Source organism: Trichomycterus rosablanca, chromosome 14 (assembly GCF_030014385.1).
Source record: "Trichomycterus rosablanca isolate fTriRos1 chromosome 14, fTriRos1.hap1, whole genome shotgun sequence".
NCBI lineage: Eukaryota > Metazoa > Chordata > Actinopteri > Siluriformes > Trichomycteridae > Trichomycterus > Trichomycterus rosablanca.
This window is the reverse complement of record NC_086001.1, coordinates 14,904,592-14,926,192: the sequence shown is the minus strand read 5'-3', so window position 1 is coordinate 14,926,192 and position 21,601 is coordinate 14,904,592. Positions and strand designations below refer to the sequence as shown.

General features: G+C 40.1%; 1 protein-coding gene across 11 annotated transcripts in view; it reads right to left on the bottom strand.

Annotated features, from left to right (window-relative positions):
* The window catches only part of LOC134326969 (multiple PDZ domain protein), an 80,907-nt gene that overhangs the window by 47,909 nt on the left and 11,397 nt on the right, over positions 1–21,601 (bottom strand). For 8 of the 11 annotated variants that reach the window (XM_063009050.1, XM_063009055.1, XM_063009056.1 and 5 more), the window contains exons 3-8: positions 14,100–14,269; positions 9,266–9,373; positions 5,614–5,753; positions 4,676–4,889; positions 3,183–3,311; positions 828–1,215 (exon numbers count right to left, since the gene is read on the bottom strand). In XM_063009050.1, the coding sequence (XP_062865120.1) occupies positions 828–1,215; positions 3,183–3,311; positions 4,676–4,889; positions 5,614–5,753; positions 9,266–9,373; positions 14,100–14,269 (1,149 nt within the window). The remainder of the gene's footprint in view (positions 1–827; positions 1,216–3,182; positions 3,312–4,675; positions 4,890–5,613; positions 5,754–9,265; positions 9,374–14,099; positions 14,270–21,601) is intronic. The other 3 variants (XM_063009057.1, XM_063009058.1, XM_063009060.1) reach the window with 1 other exon arrangement.

The following is a 21,601-nucleotide window of genomic DNA, read 5'->3' as shown; positions in this document are numbered from 1 at the left end:
AACACACCTCTAAGACGACCACTGCTTTATTTAAGAGGCTGAGGGTAAAGGTGATGGACTGGCCAAGCATGTCTCCAGACCTAAACCCAATAGAACATCTTTGGGGCATCCTCAAGCGGAAGGTGGAGGAGCGCAAAGTCTCGAATATCCGCCAGCTCCGTGTAGTCGTCATGGAGGAGTGGAAAAGCATTCCAGTGGCAACCTGTGAAGCTCTGGTAAACTCCATGCCCAGGAGAGTTAAGGCAGTTCTGGGAAATAATGGTGGCCACACAAAATATTGACACTTCAGGAACTTTCACTAAGGGGTGTACTCACTTTTGTTGCCAGTGGTTTAGACATTAATGGCTGTATATTGAGTTATTTTGAGGGAAGAAAAAATTTACACTGTTATATAAGCTGCACACAGACTACTTTTCATTGTGTCAAAGTGTCATTTTGTCAGTGTTGTCCCATGAAAAGATATACTTAAATATCTGCAGAAATGTGAGGGGTGTACTCACTTTTGTGATACACTGTACCTGTTGTGCCACTGTGTCTCCTATTACATAAAGATTTTCAGCTAGTTATTGATTTACATAAATCAGTTCCATTTGTGAACCCATGTTTCTTGCATACTTCAAGTAAAATACTTCATCAGATCGTTAGAAAATTGAAAGAGCCACTTGAAAAAAAGCCAGAAATGAATCAACTCCAATGCGTTAGGAGTAAATTAAGAGGATCGCCTCCTGCTGTGGGCACAAATCTTAAAAATCTAAGTGGCTTCACATTGTGTACAAAATCACCCCACTGACATCTAAAGCACCAGAGATGCAGAGTCTAAAACTCACCAGAGTTCTTGTCCCCTACATATCCTGCAATGGTGATGCCTAGACCCTGAGCATTCTTTGTTAAACTCACATCAAATGCATCCTGCTCCTCCTCCTCCAGACCCTGCCAATAATAGAACAAAAAATAATCATATTTTTGTATGATTGTATGATTGCATGAACAGTGTTTGATTTCTGACATTTTAGGACGTTGTGTGTTCACCTGCTCAGTAAGTGTTGGGAGGGGCACAGCTGAAGGAAGGGCATCATCCACTGTTGCTCTGCTGATGAGCAGTTTAACTCTGTTTCCACACTGGCGCAGAACCTGAGCTACCTGGTCACTGCCCAAACCAAACAGGTCGGTGTCACCAATACGCAGGATATGATCCCCACTGCGCAAACGACCATCCTGCAAAAAAGAGAAAAAAGAGTCCAGATTTTACATGTCAAGTCTGAGAAAACTTGAACAACTTTGGAGAGCAAATAAAGTCTAATTAGAGCTGAACCAAACTGAGGCCAAAAGTATTGTATATGCATATCATTTAAAAAGTCTAATATTATTGCTAATTGTAATGGGCCCAATCTGCTGTGGAGATGGGCAGGGAGGTGGGGTACAAGTTACAGAATCATGCCTATCTGTCATGCCATTTATGGCCAGCAGAGGGGCCTGAAGGTCAGATTACTGACACACTTTTCTTAACGGGCATTCAACTGTGCTACGATGAGCATCAATTCGAATCAGGTGAAGGCAATGTGTATTTAATTATGGTTTCTTTATCGTTTCTTGGGCACATGTTCTTTTTCTCTGAAACTGTGATGCCAAGCTCGATCTGGTCCGGTTTTCCTGGAGCGCTTTTTCCACCAGTTTTCCATTCTTTGTCTTTTCCGGGGATCCCCAGCCAGTGTTGCAACACTTTCCAGAGCAGGCCCCAGGGTTTGGATCTACACTGATCAGTGGAGTGGCTGTCACATTCACTTTACTGCCATCTCTGATTTGTTCTTCTTTATTTTCCTATTGCCCCTTTCGTGACTTTTTAGCCACGTTATTTTTCTTACCTGGTTTAGCACCCTGCATATTTAAATCCTTTTCATTTCGTTCAGGTGAGAGGCTACAGCCGGTGCTTCAGTGGCAAAGCGCATCCCACTCCTCAGATCTAATACAATTAATCAAGTGCTTATTATTTTACTAATTTTGCAGTTTCATTAAACAAATTGTACAGCAATTGAAGTGTTAGCCAAGACTTGGCTTTTGTTTTGCCAGATCTGAAAGGCTGCAGATATGCCACATTTAAAATAGCACCATTGTCCCTTCCTCTCAGGCACAAGGGTGTGAAAACATTCATTTGGAACAACGCCAAATCCACTGCAGAATTAAACCTTCAGCAAGCCCTGGGAATAAAATAACACCACAAACAATTAAAGAGCCTATAGCAGGTAAGCTTATTTTTCTTTATAATTAACTAATTTTCAAAAGATTTCAAAAAGTTCAACCCTGCTGTCATGGCAATATTTGGAGCAAAGTTGGCTTTAGCTAAAAATATAATGGCTTTTGCAAGCCTCATAGCTAAGCACGTAGTATTAATTAAAGAGAAAAACAGTTTTCAAACTACATTGAGCCACTAAATTAGAGACCTTATGCACCATCTGGCACAGAGAAAAAAATTTATTTCATGAGAGCTTATGCTTTGACTGTCTGGGTTTGATTTTTATAGAAAGAATTCTGATATTTTAATGGAATTAACATATTTTCTTCTCTCTACAGCTGGTGATTTTTCTGTGTCCATATAAACAAGATCACTTTGACTGTAACCATTAGACCCAAAAGCATTAGAATGTGAAAGGACTAAAACTCTACAGTGATGCCTATGGTTTTGGAATGGGAGGTCCAAGTATATGGACAGCTGTTCACATACATTTGACCACATAATCTGTCTGTTAATCCAACCCCCAACCACATCCACCTATCCGTCTAAGCTCAGGTTATAATATTTTGTAGGGATACACATTTAGATTTGGTCCGATATGAAAACCTGTTTTTCTCCACCTGGTGTGTCTCCAGCTCCCCTAAAAATGTGTGTGTGTGTGTGTGTGAGAGAGAGAGAGAGAGAGATAGAGAGTTCATGAACGTATATAGTCTGCGTAAATCAGACTTGATATCTAGATTTAAGTTTTATCCACTATGGCTACAGTTTAGAGGATGTGAAGCTAAGCAACGAGCATTTCTCAGGGTTAAAGACAGGATGCACAAATCTACTTAACGCTAGTAAGAAGCCTGCAGACACAGGGTCAGGCTAATGCTAATGGACAGAGTCTGTATGATGAAAGACAGACCAGTTTATTGAACTGATGGAATAAGCACAGTCAGTCTGATCTTACCTGATCTGCAATGCCTCCATGTAGAATAGTCTTAACAATGACTCCTGTGCTTTTCCCCCCGACGATGCCAAAACCCAGACCAGTGCCATCGTTGACCAGCTCTATAGTCTCCACATGTGTCCAGTGAGTCTGCAAGATTCAAGATCACTCATCAAGACTGATAGAAAGGAAAACAGATACATAAATAAAATTGCTTGGTGGGAAAGGGGTTAAGCAAGCAAGGAAATAAATAAATGATTTAATAAATAATAAAATTATTACAAACAAATTTATGTGGCTCGTTATATGGCTACTAAAAATAATTATGTAGCTACTAAAAATGACAGTAAACATTACTCCACAGAGTAAATAATGGAAAGATAAAGGAATAGACAGGTAGTTATATTGATCGATGGACAGATAAACTGCTGGATGCATAGCTGGATGGATGGATGAATAGGATGTGTTTTCTTTTATCCTGGTCAGAATCAAGGTCACGATGGGTTCACTGGGAAACACTGGGTGTAAGGCAGGAATACCCTGTACCGCGCGCCAATCCATTGCAGGGCTCCAACCAACCCACCCCCCCTTCTCACACATTGCCAGTCAAGTCTGTCTAGACGTCTAGAATCCGGATCTTGAGTAGGCTAGTGTAATAGACAACTGCCTGGTGGTGGGAGAGTGTAACAGACCATTGTGCCACCCGACAACCACACATCCTTGATTGTTTTGTTTTCTGCAGGCACGCCGTATAGCTAACGCTGCAGATCGGTCGCTTCGGACTCTCTACAGTGTTTATAGCCTCAGGCTGCAAGATTAACTAAGCAGAACTGCAAACAAGCACAACACACCAGCTACTCCATCCATCAATGTGGCGTGCCACTATTGCAGACCATTGCATCTCCTTTGAGCCATGACTGCTAAATAGACATGGAAGGGGTGGATCACTGATCACTTAAAACTTTTATTTTCTTTTATGATTTACTACAGTAAATAATACAGCTCTCTGAATAAACATGGCAACCGCAATACCGGCCGTCTACCGGTATACCGGCTGTGGCAAGCGCAATGCAGTAAGTCAGCAATGGGCTGAATGAATGCAGCATATTAGTGCTAATGAGCGCTAGGGCCCCTGGGACATGCAGTTAGCTCTAACTACGCACCCCTCTGATGGTGGAAGAGGGTGTCACAGGCTGATTTATTAGAGAATGAAATAATCAATGATGAGTAGATAAATGGGTATGATTATGGATAGATGAATAGATTGAATCAATGAAGTAATAAAAGGGTTCAAAGAACAAATAGATAAAAGTGTGCAAATTAATGACCAACTTGATAAATGACTTAATAAACAAATGACGCTTATTGGATGAGTAATAATGTAGATAATGTCATTAGGTAAATATTTCAATAATCAGTAATTAGATATCTGGTCGAAGCATTTTATGATTAATGGTTGAATATATATTGAAATAAATGGCTGGATATGTATGTGCTCATGTGTACATGCTTACCCCACTTGAATGTGCAGACAGTGTACTGGCAGCGCTGGGAGTTCTGGACACTATGGGGCTGGAGAGCTGAGGAATTGCACCTCTGGCCACCGTTATCTGCACATGCTCAGATGCTTTCTGTAGTAGAGTGATGGCCTGCTGATGACTTATGTTCTGGTCCAGGGGCTGTCCATTTATTGCCAGGATCTGATCTCCTTCCTTCAGTTTACCATCACTGATAAACAATAGAGAAAAAAAATCATTCTAACTAAAACCAGATAACAAATGTATAGAAACACTGAATTTATTTAATCTGATCCTTATCAAACACATCTAACACAACTTTGGGGTCAACAGATAAACAGTTTTTTTTAAACTGTCTTTTTTCTTAGTTTGTGAAAATCACTGATTTGCTACAGAAGTGATTGAATTGAAGAACTATATTGTTTAAAGTTTCTCCTAGTCCAGACACAATACCTCTATTTATTTCCAAGATCTGATCTCATCCCTTTAATGAACCATCATTTTTGTAGCATAGAGAAAAATAACCAGAGATAAAACAGCGCTAGCAATTTATTGCTGGATTTTATCCGAGTTAATTTATTGCTCTGGACATTCAGTCCAGTAATTTATTGCCGAACTCCTTGTTTACCAGTCCTAAATCCAGAGGATGAAACTGAACTCAGAAGAGACAGAGGCTTTGTATGGTTCTGTCTAGCTACACAAGTGCAATTTATCTTCAAGATGTTTTAGCCTGCCTGGAATGTTACACAAGATAGAGATTATTAATCGATTAAACCGGCCTCTCTACAGAAAGCTGCAGGATTTGTACACGTCTTTTTCACAGAAAAGGAAAAATTCAGTGAAAGACAATTTAAAGAGATTGTTTCTGAATCCACTGCACATATTTTTGTGTGTCTGTGTGTGTTTGTGTATTTGTAAAGAAATAGCACGATTACCAGTATGCAACACTTCCTGGCTGTATCTCCTGTATGAAAATACCAAGTTCTCCTTTGTTTTCATTTCGCAGTCCTACCACACTGAAGCCCAGACCTCCTGATACTGGCTTTATCAGGTCAATATGAGTCACCGTTCGACCCTGTTTACATCAAACCGACACACACACACACACACACACAAACCCACACAAACCCACACACAACATGAATTACAACCTTTTCACAATGCACTGATACATAATCACATTATTACATGTATTTAAACACACACACACACACACACATATATATATATATATATATATACAGTGTATCACAAAAGTGAGTACACCCCTCACATTTCTGCAAATATTTCATTATATCTTTTCATGGGACAACACTATAGACATGAAACTTGGATATAACTTAGAGTAGTCAGTGTACAGCTTGTATAGCAGTGTAGATTTACTGTCTTCTGAAAATAACTCAACACACAGCCATTAATGTCTAAATAGCTGGCAACATAAGTGAGTACACCCCACAGTGAACATGTCCAAATTGTGCCCAAATGTGTCGTTGTCCCTCCCTGGTGTCATGTGTCAAGGTCCCAGGTGTAAATGGGGAGCAGGGCTGTTAAATTTGGTGTTTTGGGTACAATTCTCTCATACTGGCCACTGGATATTCAACATGGCACCTCATGGCAAAGAACTCTCTGAGGATGTGAGAAATAGAATTGTTGCTCTCCACAAAGATGGCCTGGGCTATAAGAAGATTGCTAACACCCTGAAACTGAGCTACAGCTTGGTGGCCAAGGTCATACAGCGGTTTTCCAGGACAGGTTCCACTCGGAACAGGCTTCGCCAGGGTCGACCAAAGAAGTTGAGTCCACGTGTTTGGCGTCATATCCACAGTTTGCTGAAGACAAGCAGTCCAAGAACATGGATTACTGGAATGCCCTGTGGTCTGACGAGACAAAGATAAACTTGTTTGGCTCAGATGGTGTCCAGCATGTGTGGCGGCGCCCTGGTGAGAAGTACCAAGACAACTGTATCTTGCCTACAGTCAAGCATGGTGGTGGTAGCATCATGGTCTTGGGCTGCATGAGTGTTGCTGGCACTGGGGAGCTGCAGTTCATTGAGGGAAACATGAATTCCAACATGTACTGTGACTTTCTGAAACAGAGCATGATCCCCTCCCTCCTGTTTTCCAACAGGATAACGACCCCAAACACAACCTCCAAGATGACAACTGCCTTGCTGAGGAAGCTGAAGGTAAAGGTGATGGACTAAACCCAATTGAGCACCTGTGGCGCATCCTCAAGTGGAAGGTGGAGGAGTTCAAGGTGTCTAACATCCACCAGCTCTGTGATGTCATCATGGAGGAGTGGAAGAGGATTCCAGTAGCAACCTGTGCAGCTCTGGTGAATTCCATGCCCAGGAGGGTTAAGGCAGTGCTGGATAATAATGGTGGTCACACAAAATATTGACACTTTGGGCACAATTTGGACATGTTCACTGTGGGGTGTACTCACTTATGTTGCCAGCCATTTAGACATTAATGGCTGTGTGTTGAGTTATTTTCAGAAGACAGTAAATCTACACTGCTATACAAGTTGTACACTGACTACTCTAAGTTATATCCAAGTTTTATTTCTATAGTGTTGTCCCATGAAAAGATATAATAAAATATTTGCAGAAATGTGAGGGGTGTACTCACTTTTGTGATACACTGTATATAGTTTCTGCACTTTGTAGTTCTACAATTACTGACTGTAGTCTATCTGTTTCTCTGCATGCTTTGTTAGCCCCCTTTCATGCTGTTCTTCAATGGTCAGGACCCCCACAGGACCACTACAGAGCGGGTATTATTTAGGTGGTGGATCATTCAGAACACTACAGTGACACTGACATGGTGGTGGTGTGTTAGTGTATGTTGTGCTGGTAGGAGGGGATAAGACATAGCAATGCTGATGGAGTTTTTAAATACCTTACTGTCACTGCTGGACTGAGAATAGTCCACCAACCAAAAACATCCAGCCAACTGCGACCCATGGGCAGCGTTCTGTGACCATTGAACAATACTTGTACTTTACTTCAGAAATTTTCTGATGACTCAGCGATAGCTGGATGTATCAGCAAGGGTGATGAGGACGAGTACAGGGCTACGGTGAAGGACTTTGTCACATGGTGCGAGCTGAACCATCTACAGCTTAATGTGACAAAGACAAAAGAGCTGGTTGTGGACATGAGAAGAAAAAAGGCACCGGTGACCCCTGTGTCCATCAATGGGGTCCGTGTGGACACTGTTGAGGACTACAAATACCTGGGAGTGTACATAGACAATAAACTCGACTGGAGTAAAAACACGGAAACCCTCTACAGGAAGGGCCAAAGTCGTCTCTACTTTTTGAGACGGCTAAGGTCTTTCAACATCTGCAGGACTATGCTAAAGATCTTTTATGAGTCTGTGGTGGCGAGTGCTATCCTTTATGCAGTTGCATGCTGGGGCAGCAGGCTGAAGGTGGCAGATGCCAACAGACTGAACAAACTGATCCGTAAGGCCAGTGATGTGGTGGGTGTGGAGCTGGACTCGCTGACGACAGTGTCAGAGAGGAGGATGCTGTCTAAGCTGAAGTCCATTATGGACAATACCTCTCACCCACTGTACAACACACTGGAAAGACACAGAAGCACGTTCAGTCAAAGACTCATTCCACCCAAAAGCACCACGGAGCGCCACAAGAGGTCATTCCTACCTGTGGCCATCAAACTTTACAACTCCTCACTTAAGTAATAGACCTTACAATACGTGCAATATGATAGTTGTATCATAAATAGTGCAATATATGTCACCACTGCATCTGCCACTTTATTTTAAGAGCGTTTTAAGTGTATTTTAAGAGCGTTTTGCCACTTTATTTTAAGAGCGTTTTTACTTTACTTTACTTTTTAATATATTCTTACCTTTTAATATTCTTAATACATATATACAATCTGAGCAACTGTAACATCTGAAATTTCCCCTCGGGGATCAATAAAGTATTCTGATTCTGATTCTGATTCTGATTGATTAAGGTCTAGAAGATGACCAACTCAAACAGCAGCAATAGATGAGCGATCGTCTCTGACTTTACATCTACAAGGTGGACCAACTAGGTAGGAGTGTCTAATAGAGTGGACAGCGAGTGGACACGGTATTTAAAAACTCCAGCAGCACTGCTGTGTCTGATCCACTCATACCAGCACAACACACACTAACACACCACAATCATGTCAGTGCTGAGAATGACCCACCACCCACATAATACCTGCTCTGTAGTGGTCCTGACCATTAAAGAACAGCATGAAAGCAGGCTAAAATGGGCAGTGTGAGAGTGTAGAAACAAGGAGGTGGTTTTAATGTTATGGCTGATCAGTATATATATATATACATCTAAAATTAGTTGTACCTTAACTTTTAATCAAAGAAACAATCTGTATTTTACTGTGTTTGCGTTCCAGTTTGGAAATGACATAAAATACCTTTTTGGTAATGCTTATTGTAATAATTACACTCAAACATGGTTTACAACTAGGAAAAAACATTTGACCACTTCTGCTTCAGAGACTGTACATAGCCCTGTTATAAAAGTGGATACAAATAATAATAATTCTTCATTTTGTGTTCTTGTCACCTGAGCTATGGCGTGAATGATATGACCGTGCTCCTCTGCTGAGGGCTGCCCATTAATTTGAGTCGACTCCACATATCCGCCGGTACAATCTGAGTTAACGCACGGAGCCTGTGAACAAGAAAGAGAAAAAAAAATATGTCTAAATCATTTGAAATATTATTCTGCTCCCTGGGTGGGTTTAACTGCGTTTTGTATTTATTCATTATCTAAAAACATAAATAGCCATGATGAAATGAAAAAAAATAGCCATTTATTTATAATGATTACAGGATAATTCCTCCGCTCATATGGCCATATGGACACACATGCTCTTCATTAAACTCTAGATCTGCTTAATTACCTTTCGCAGTCGCCCACCTGCACAGATTTGATAAAATACAAAATATTTTGCATCAATTACCAAGACAAAATATGACTCAGAAAACATCTGCGCACAACTTTGTGGTGCTGTTCCTAAACTGTCCAACCTGCATTATGTATTTATGTATTTTATTCCACAATGTTGGACCTTAATCTTCTGCTGAGAATATTTCTTAAAAAGAAACTCAGAATTAATCTGAATGCATTTCAGATTGTAAAATCTATAAAGCCAATTCCAAATAAAGTTGGGACAGTGGGTAAAATTCTAATAAACAGAAAGCATTGATTTGTAATTTGCCTTTTACAAGTGTTTAATTTAAAAAAGCACAAAGAAGATATATTTATTGTTCCACCTTAACAAGCCTACTTTGTGTATACATGCTTATTTCTAATTTGAAGCCTGAAACACATTCCAAGTTTGGGCAGGGGAGAATTTAAGACCAAAAATGCTATTAAAAGTTAAAAAGATGGAATGATGTAAAGTGCAAATGTGTTTTGTGGTTTTACAAGTTCACCTTTCAAATTGCTTTTAAAAAGAACAAATGTCTATGCAAAAAAGGATAAGACCAGCCCAACTGCTAACACCGCATAATTCAATTAACAGATTTTTAATGGCAGGGTAGGGGGTGAGTGGACATCTGTAAAGGCATAAATAAACCACCAAGATGAACATCTGCTTGCATGTATACTTTATCTTTTTTAAGGATGTAGAAAATGCAAAGCCACATTTTTCATGTAAGAGAGTGCAAGTGCTAGAGTGGATTCAGGTAAGTACCTTAAGTGTTATATCAAGCAAAAATGGAAACAAAGCCACTTTTACTACTACAGTTATTACAGAACATAGTTAAAAGGAAAGATAAGTTCTAATAATAAACAGTAATAAACATGCCCCAGTCTAAACTTTTTTTGAAATGTATGTATGTAAACACCTGAACCACCAAGTGTGTGTATTAATGCCAAGAACTTTAACAGAGTTAGTTTGGAAATATGGTATTGCATGGAAGTTTCATAATGCAGGATGATTTAGTGTATGACACATTTTCAAAATACATGTAAGCAGTTCCTGAGTCCACCCCTGTACTTTTATCACTATTCTGTTATTAACTAGGCTAAAGTTGAAGCAATGAAAGAGTAAGTGTTTAACTGTAGTGAACTGGAACTGAATTATGTTCATGCTGTCTATGTTAACTTTAGCAGAATAAAGTGGCTGGTGAATCATAGCTTTAGTGCTTTTTTATTGTCAATAATGTTTTTGTGGCACTTGCCCACCCGTCCGCGTTTGATGTTAATATCGGCTGAGCATTCACACAGACATGGTTGACTATGTGTGAGGAGAGGGGATGGTCAAAACATTGCAATGGATTCGCAGCCTGTCTAGGGTATTTCTGCCTTGTGCCGACGGTTAAACCTGACCCGTTGTGACCCTGACCATGATAAATTAAAAAATGAGAAATTCATAAAAGATAACGTTGTAGACAAACTGTGAAAAGCAGGGGAAAATAACTGAACAGCAGATAGAAGGAGAAAGAAGGGAGTTGATTATCTTCAGTCCTCCCCTATTTCTGCCTCCCCCAACATAGCACACATAGTTTCCCAATTTACTCACACATGTTAAACCCAGATGTTTAATACACAAAACTGGTGCAGTCTGAAAGCCTCAAATCTTTTAAAAAAGAAAACTTCACTTCATACACAAATAAGCTATTAATGCAAAGATTTTGTCTTCTAGACCCTACAAGTTGTAAATAAATAATAATAATTGTATTGTATTTTTACTGTAATTATGAAAAACTGATAAGAGGAAAATTTGTTTAATCACTATATTAATGTGTTTTATTATATTAGAATTATACAATAAATTATAGAATTAATGGAAATAAATAAAATATAAATCTATGTAAACAGTACCTTCAGAACATATTTAGATTCATTGACTTTTTGTGCACTTTATTGTCTTGTGGATTTAATGCTGAATTAATATAACTGGCATTTTTGTCCATCAATCTACACTTGCTAATAGCCCATCCTTGTGAAGTGTCTAGACTTAACTGGGGTCCACATGTTGCAATTTGGAATAACTGGACATAGTCTGGAAAGGCACACACCTGGGTCTATAAAGGCCCACAATTTACACTGTCCAAAAAACCATCTGTAGATCACTGTAGTCAAACAGTGGCAAAGCATAGATCGAGGTAAGAAAATAAAACAATATCTAGGGTTTAAGTGATCCCAGGTCCACAGTGGCCTACTTAATTTTGTAAGAACCTTAAACCTTTCTAGAGTTAAGCGTCTGACCAAATTGGACATTGGGGCATAACGAGCCTATAGGTCAGAGAAGTAAAAAAGAACCAGAAATTATGCAATTATGTAATTATGCTCATCACCACACTCCTCGTTCGAACCATGTTATGCAAGCAACTTCACATTTCTAAACAGCAGCTCATCCAGTGTATTAGGGAAGTAAATATTTGTGCAAATGCATTATTCTGTAGAGTGCAGATGTCCAACGCTGGCCAAGATTACATAAACAGTTGGAAGAATAAACAGCTGACGTATATTTATTTGATTTAAAGTTTTACAAGGTCAGACTTGTGAGTGATAACCTGTTTTTTCTATTGCTGGAGTGAAATGTTCTCCATCTGGTGTGTGTGACTGTGGAAACAAATGACCCAGTAGCTCAAGGCCCCATAATGAGCAAATGAGCGACTCCACACGCAGACTCAAGTGACAAACTATGAGTCATAGTAAAGAACTCAAGAAGAGTGCACTGCATGATGGGTACCAAGTATACTGACAGTGCCTGGTAAATACAATGTACTCTGTACTGGCACAGTGTAAACACCTGCAGTAGTATCTGAAATCTGCAATCAGCTGGACATATCTTGCTTCAATGCCTATGATGTAACCTCAATGATTTAACTGTAACTGTGTGGGCATATTAGATTCATCATAATGGGCACTAATGTCTCATTAGTAATGCCAACAACCCAACTACAAGGGGTGCGCAGGTGGCACAGAAGTCCAATACCAAAGCAGTGCAGCGATTTAGTGTAAAAGAGAGATAGAAGAGGAACAGAGACTGTATGGGAAATACATGCACCAACATGCATATATTAATATAGACGGCATAGCATTTCTCTCAGTGGTAAAGCTTTCTGCATAAATAATAATAATAATAATAATACATTTATTTGTTGGTGCCTTACATCAACTAAAACAAGAACTAAAACATACAATAAGTTATTACAACTACAACAAACAAATTATCACAACACACAAGCATAAAACAAAAAGTACAAGATATGTTAAAGTGAATAAGCCAGTTTAAAAAGATGAGTTTTAAGAGCCATTTTGAATTCTGCGATGGATTGCAATGTTCGAATATGGGTGGGGAGTGTGTTCCAGAGTTTAGGTGCAACATAGGAGAAAGCCCTGGTACCCATTGCACTAAGGTTAATGGCTGGTTCTGCCAAAAAACCTGCTGAGGAAGATCGCAAATAAATAAATAATAAATAAATGAATGTGCTCTAAAAAAAGCTCTATGGCTGCACACATGTTAAAGGAGGCGTGTGCTAGCATAAGATACTTCGTGACCTGATGTGCTTTTAAATGCAATGACGAATAGGCTAAACTAGAGAAAAGTATATGCTAAACAAATTGCTGAGGTGTTTAAATGTAAAAGTGGGTGTGATTTGTGTACGCTTGATTGCTGTGCCATGTTCTGCTTTCATCAGGTTTGAAAACACAACACCTACATGCAGAACAGACATAATTATTGCTTCTGTTTTACGTCAAGACTTAACATTAGACTTAAACTAAATTTAATACAATTTAGTGTGAATAAAACTGGCAAGTTTGTTTGTTTGTTTATTAGGATTTTGACGTCATGTTTTACACTTTTGGTTACATTGATGAGAGAAACAGTAGTTACTCATTACACAAGGTTCATCAGCTCACAAGTTTAATATCAATCACAGTCATATACAATTTTTTTGTATCTCCAATTCACCTCACTTGCATGTCTTTGGACTGTGGAAGGAAACCGGAGCTCCCGGAGTAAACCCATGCAGACACAGGGAGAACATGCAAACTCCACACAGAAAGGACCCGGACCGCCCCACCTGGGGATCAAACCCAGGACCTTATTGCTGTGAGGCGACAGTGCTACCCACTTAGCCACCGTGCTGCCCAAACTGGCAAGTAAAAAACATTTAATTTATTGATTATATTTATTTATGTAATCTCTGTTTTGCATATTACAGGCATATTTCGCTAGTGTGATTAATCTTATATAGTGGGCTTTGAATCGTAATATCCGCTGTAGAGTGAATATTAAACTGAAAGCATTTTTATGCGTGGGCTCCTGTTCTAGTTTTGGTTCTGTCCTTGTTGTGAGTAATAACGGTTTTGGTCTTATTTTGGTCTCCATTGCGCTCAGGACAATAGTGGTTTGTAAATAATACAGTGATCTTACCTGTTCCCTCAGATGATGTACAGATTTCTGGAGAGCGAGGATTTGGTGGAACATTGGGCTTTGCAGGACAGATTTGAGCAGGCTCAATTTCTCATCAGAGGGCACGTCACCCCCCTTCTCTTTTAGACGCGCCTGCAGGCGCTCCACTGCCTGCAGACATCGCTGGGTATCTGTGAAATATCACAGACACACACACATACACACTTTCAAAAGTGAGCATAAAAATACTGACTTTTGGCTTTTATCCAAAGTGACTTACAATTTTCACTGTACACAATCCAAGCAAACCGAGGGTTAAGGGCCTTGCTCAATGGCCCAAAAGTGGCAACCTGGTAGTGGTGAGACTTAAAACAGCAACTTTCTGTTCACAAGTCCAGTACCTTAACTACTGAGCTCTGACTGCATGAGCTAATGCAATAAATATATTTCTTTTATATTTTTTATCTTTTATATCTTTTATATCTTTTTATATATTTTTTACCGATTTCAGTATCAAACTGAGGCATTTATTTGGGAAAGTGAATAACATTGTACAAAGCTTTGTAAGGACAACTATTCAACTAGGACAACTCTGTTCACTATTCTAATCTTTAATAGCCTAAGATCTTTTTTATGCTTTTTCTCCCTTTTTCTCCCGTATTTTAGCGCGTCCAATTTGTTACCCAATTGCGTTATGCTTCCTCTCTACTGGTGCTGACCCCCACCCCGATTGAGGAGAGCGACTGCATCTTTTCACCTGAACCAGGCAAGTTCATATGCGATCAGCCTTGTGCACGGAGAGCCACACCCTGATCAGCGTTATTCCTCTACTCTCTGCAGACGGCATCAATCAGCCAGCAGAGGTCGTAATTGCATCAGTTATGAGGTCCCTCCTTGGATGAACAGCAGTCGGATGGCAGAGCTGAGATTCGATACGATGTATTCGAAATCCCAGCTCTGGTGTGCTAGCGTATTTAATTGCTGCGCCACCTGAGCGACGATCTGAATGTTTATTAACGAAATTAAACAACTGCACATGGAATTATTTAAGCTATATTTAAAATGGGATCACGTGCACCCACTTTTATATTTAGTATTAGACAAAGCAGCATTAGCGGCCTCACTGCTATCAGAATCACAAAGCTCTAAAAAAAGCTGCTGTTTTAAAAGTACAAAAAATGCAACTTATCAGAAAAGCGAGTGACATGAAATGCATTTTTCCCAACCAATTAGGATGCAAATCATAAGACAAACCAAACACAATAAAAGAGTTCGAGACCGACTGAAACAATCGCTATCCAGCTAATTGTAGTGTTTAGTAAGTTGCTATGGTTGCAGTGTCCGTGTTGTGTGAGTGTTGTGTACTGGAGTATTTCTATGACCACTGAACTGAAGAAAGCTTTGTGCCAGGACTGGGTAATAGAATCTCTGCTCAGGATGCCTATTGGGTAAGACAACCCTTCCCGATCGGTGAGCTGAGATAGAGTGAATGATTGATGGAGAAGAAAAAAAAAACAGGACCAGTGATACAGCCCGGAGCTTGGCTTAGACCTCAGCTTATCATATCGAAACAGGTCCCTGAGGTTTAGCACACAGCAAAAGAAATAAACAAGAAATAAAAATGTAAAATAAGTAAATAAACCAAAGATCTCTGCCAAAATGTGTCAGTGTTTGTGCTTGTATGTCAGTTAAACCCTAACTAGGCCCCTGAACTCAGACTCAACTCAGGTGTAGAAGTAAATCCAGCAGTGCGAGAGCGTCTGGATCAGAGAAGGTTTCGGTGCTCAGGAGGTGTGACTCAAGCCAGTGTAGAGCTGCACACTAGCAGCACTCTATACTCACACCTGCCACCAGGTGAGGGACAGTGGGTGACCATGTCTCATACACACATACACACACACACACACACACACACACAAACTGATCGTTTTTCTACCTCATTAATGTAAATATTATAATTTTTATTGTTATTATTTTGCACTGTTTTTATTAATATTTTATTCTATTTTATAATATTTTTGCACATGTAACTGTTCTGTATATTTTTGTTCTCTCTTATTTTTATTTTTATATTTCCCTGTAACTTGCTTTGGCAATACGAATGTCCTTATTTGTCATGCCAATAAAGCTTCTTTTGAGTTGAGTGTGTGTGTGTGTGTGAGTGTGTGTGTGTATTTTTTTGTAACAGAGTGTTTTTTAGGAACTCTTTTAGTGCCTCTTTACAAACTACTGACAGAAAATCCACAACACCACTACTCCCTGTAAACTCAAAGTAGACGTGTTAGTTTAGAGTAACACTGAAATCCTGAGTTTGCTTTCGTCTGCACAATCTCAATAAAGTAATGCCTAGTTCACGCTACACGACTTTAGCCCAGATTTTCGCTCGGCGACTGGTCGGCGCTAGATTTCCCGGCTCGGGAGCAACTCGGCATTCCCTCGGCGATCGAAACTCGGCTCTCAATCGCTAAGTGTGAACAACTCAATCCGAGCGGCTCGCAGAGCACTCGTGGTGTGCTCGGCGACCGGATCGAGATTTCTAACATTTTAGATATCTCAATCTGAGTTGCCCAACTGGCATTGAGTGCTATGTCGAACAGCCAATGAGAACACAAGATACAGCGTGAGGAGAAACGCAGGGGAGGTGTGTAAAAGGTTGTACAGGGGCTTAATACAGTTTATATCATAATACACCGGCACACACACAAGTTTTACAGTATTTCTGACCTTATCATTCTCTACAAAACACCAACGTTGCATTGCAAAATATTTATTAACCTCCAACTCACTATAGAACAATCCAAGTGAAATCCACTAAGATTCATTTATTTTTTTCTCTTTGTTTTTACGTGCACAAACTTTGATCGCTCGCTACTTGTTGACGTGCATTTTTGGACGTGGTATCAGTAAACACCTCGTCCTTTCTCGCGTTTGTTTTCGTGACAAAACGATATTTGGGAGAGCAGAGAAGTTTGCCTGCGATTCCAGTTGGTGATAGATCGTGTAGTGTGAAACCCCCTATCGCCGATCAGTCGTGTTGTGTGAGATACACATCGACTGAAAAGACTCCCGAGTGCAAGAGATTCAGTCGTGTAGTGTGAACTGTACAGCGACCTGGCAAATCAGAAAGTCATGTCAATCAGAGTGTCAAGTTGTTTGCTCCAGATGGATAACATGGCCAAGTACTGAATAACAGGTTTATTTTTCAGATTCCAGTAATGATGGTGCTACTTATGTCTAGTTCACACTACATGATTTTTGCCCTGATTTCCACTCGGCGACTGGTCAGCGGCTCGGGGGCAACTCGGCGTTCGCTCGGCGATCGAAACTCGGCTCTCAATCGCTTTGTGTGAACTACTCAACAACTCAATCTGAACGGCTCGTTGAGCACTCGCTACCCGAAGAGAGATATCTAGCTTGTCAGATATCTGGATCTGAGTTGCCCGACTGGCAATGAGTGCTATGTCGAACAGCCAATGAGAACGCAAGATACGGTGAAACACAGGGGAGAAGTTGTAAAAAGGTGGGACAGGAGCATAATACAGTTTATATCAGAATACATCGGCACACACAAGTTTTACAGTATTTCTTATCTTATCGTTCTCCACAAATTGCATTGCAAAAAAATATTTATTAACCTCCAACTCACTACAGAACAATCCCTGCTGTTCCTATTTTTCCAACTTGTTTTTAAAAAAACTGATTATTAAATGTAGGCTGCAGATGTTATTATTTGTTTGTGCATGACTTCATGAGTTCATAGTGTTTTTAAAGTTTTAAGGTAGGTGACATCTGTTTTTATGTCCACCTGATAAAATGGATCAGAAAGAAATTAGGTTTCTCATGTTTCAGAGCAGTAACCCAGCTAGCATTGTAATTCTTTTATATACTGTATATATACAGTGTATCACAAAAGTGAGTACACCCCTCACATTTCTGCAAATATTTCATTATATCTTTTCATGGGACAACACTATAGACATGAAACTTGGATATAACTTAGTGTAGTCAGTGTACAGCTTGTATAGCAGTGTAGATTTACTGTCTTCTGAAAATAACTCAACACACAGCCATTAATGTCTAAATGGCTGGCAACATAAGTGAGTACACCCCACAGTGAACATGTCCAAATTGTGCCCAAATGTGTCGTTGTCCCTCCATGGTGTCATGTGTCAAGGTCCCAGGTGTAAATGGGGAGCAGGGCTGTTAAATTTGGTGTTTTGGGTACAATTCTCTCATACTGGCCACTGGATATTCAACATGGCACCTCATGGCAAAGAACTCTCTGAGGATGTGAGAAATAGAATTGTTGCTCTCCACAAAGATGGCCTGGGCTATAAGAAGATTGCTAACACCCTGAAACTGAGCTACAGCATGGTTGCCAAGGTCATACAGCGGTTTTCCAGGACAGGTTCCACTCGGAACAGGCTTCGCCAGGGTCGACCAAAGAAGTTGAGTCCACGTGTTCGGCGTCATATCCAGAGGTTGGCTTTAAAAAATAGACACATGAGTGCTGCCAGCATTGCTGCAGAGGTTGAAGACGTGGGAGGTCAGCCTGTCAGTGCTCAGACCATACGCCGCACACTGCATCAACTCGGTCTGCATGGTCGTCATCCCAGAAGGAAGCTGACGCACAAGAAAGCCCGCAAACAGTTTGCTGAAGACAAGCAGTCCAAGAACATGGATTACTGCAATGCCCTGTGGTCTGACGAGACCAAGATAAACTTGTTAGGCTCAGATGGTGTCCAGCATGTGTGGCGGCGCCCTGGTGAGAAGTACCAAGACAACTGTATCTTGCCTACAGTCAAGCATGGTGGTGGTAGCATCATGGTCTTGGGCTGCATGAGTGTTGCTGGCACTGGGGAGCTGCAGTTCATTGAGGGAAACATGAATTCCAACATGTACTGTGACATTCTGAAACAGAGCATGATCCCCTCCCTTTGAAAACTGGGCCTCATGGCAGTTTTCCAACAGGATAACGACCCCAAACACAACCTCCAAGATGACAACTGCCTTGCTGAGGAAGCTGAAGGTAAAGGTGATGGACTAAACCCAATTGAGCACCTGTGGCGCATCCTCAAGTGGAAGGTGGAGGAGTTCAAGGTGTCTAACATCCACCAGCTCCGTGATGTCATCATGGAGGAGTGGAAGAGGATTCCAGTAGCAACCTGTGCAGCTCTGGTGAATTCCATGCCCAGGAGGGTTAAGGCAGTGCTGGATAATAATGGTGGTCACACAAAATATTGACACTTTGGGCACAATTTGGACATGTTCACTGTGGGGTGTACTCACTTATGTTGCCAGCCATTTAGACATTAATGGCTGTGTGTTGAGTTATTTTCAGAAGACAGTAAATCTACACTGCTATACAAGTTGTACACTGACTACTCTAAGTTATATCCAAGTTTCATGTCTATAGTGTTGACCCATGAAAAGATATAATGAAATATTTGCAGAAATGTGAGGGGTGTACTCACTTTTGTGATACACTGTATATATATATATATATATATATATATATATATATATATATATATATATATATATATATGTTTACGCATTTTCTCCCCTTTTTCTCCAGACTTTTAGTGCGTCCAGTTGCTCGATTGCGTCACACTTCCGCTCCACTAATGATGGCCCCGGCTCTGATTGAAGAGATTGAGGCTAACCCATGCCCCCTCCGACATGTGGGCAGCAGCAGTATGCATTTTGTTACCTACACTAGACAAGATCAGCTGCGGATCAGCTCTGTGTACAGAGAGACACACCCTGATCAACGCACTCCAGCCAGTCAGCAGAGGTCGTAGTTGCATCAGTCATGAGAAAGTCCCTATCCGGCTTAATGCCCCGCCCCTATATAAACAACAGGCCAATCGTTGTTCATGTGGCTGCCCATCCAAGACGGCAGGCAGAGCTGAGACTCGATACGATGTATTCGAGATCCCAGCTCTGGTGTGCTAGCGTGTGTTTTTACCACTGCACCACCTGAGCGGCCTAGAATTGTAATTCTTTATTTATTATATTTATTTTAATAATTATGTAGTAGTTCAGCATTTATGACAATAATATAAGGATAATGATAAAGCATATATAAGTGGACAGGTGTGCTGCATACTCTGTGTGCCTCTCTTGGATGTGCCACTGTGCTACGGGCACAGACTGGTACTGAATGGATTAAGATCTTTTCTACAGATTTATGAAACAAATGCATGAAGAGAAAATAAGCTGCTCCAACAAATCAATAGTAAATAGTAAAGTTATTCATATTCTTTCTTTTATTGTAATAATAATAATAACATTTGTCTTTATGGTACGACAAAAACTCATTTCATGCATGCATGGAATTCTATTGGTTTGTTTCGCAATAAGGAGAAAATGTAAATGGATATTCCTGACAAATAAATCAAGATCCGCAATCAGTATGAACCTAATCAGTACGTAAACAAGCCATTAAGTAGGTGTTGACGGAAAAAAAAAACAATTGGTTTCTAATCACACTTTGTGTTTTTACAGAGTAATTCTTAGTGTCACTGTTATCTAATATGTTATTCAGAGGACCCCCTAAGGTAGAGCCGGCCACCACACTCCCACCACATTTATGTTGTTCTTCAATGACCATCAACTTAGAGCTAGTTTCTGTGGAGCATTTTATAAGCTCTGCTGGCTTAAATAATCCGGTTTTTTTTTATTTAAAATGTACTTCTGTAAATGAGTCATAGACAGTCAGGGTAAGACCTAAGAATATTTTCGTATTTACGATTTTGCAGTAATGAGTAGTATTAGCAGTGTAGCTCCTAATTATTTCACTGTAACTGCTAAATATGGGCATCCCTGCCTCCAACTTTCAGAAGCAATTCTAAAGCTCCTAATAACCCTAATTCTTGAATCTTAAGCAGGAGTCAGTTGGTGCTAAAAACAGATTTTGTTGGATACAATTAAACTTTTTTTTGGCGTGAAAAGGCTCCATCACCTTGGTTATGAAAAAATGATTTTAGTATATGTGTTGTTTCTGAATGGTCTTCTTATATGATTTAAACTGAAGCATTTACACTTTATAATCAAATGCATGTTTAATTAGCCAGGATTTTGTATTTGAAGCTTTTCTTTATTGCTGAAGGTCAATCAGAAAGTTATACAAACATTCTGTCCTAACAGAAATGGCCAACTCTTAAAAGTATTTACAAATGTATTAGGAGTGATATTTTGTATGTCTGCTATATTTACACATGCAGCGGGGGCCAAAGATCTAAGATCACTAGTGAAAATGCTGCCATTGTGTATTTCCCCCCTTTTGCAGTAACAACAGCATGTACTTGAGTTGGCGTCCATATTTTGGATTGATTTTTCAATATTCTTAAGAGCATATTGTGTAACGCTGATTACAGTATCACACTCACCCGCCATGCCAGTAGAGGTTGGCAGAGGGGCATAAAAGCAAAGATGAACCAACAGTCTCTGAACCTCATTGATCATCAGTTTGCTCCAGGTGTATTTAATCCAGGTCTGTTTTTACTGTGTTGCTAGCC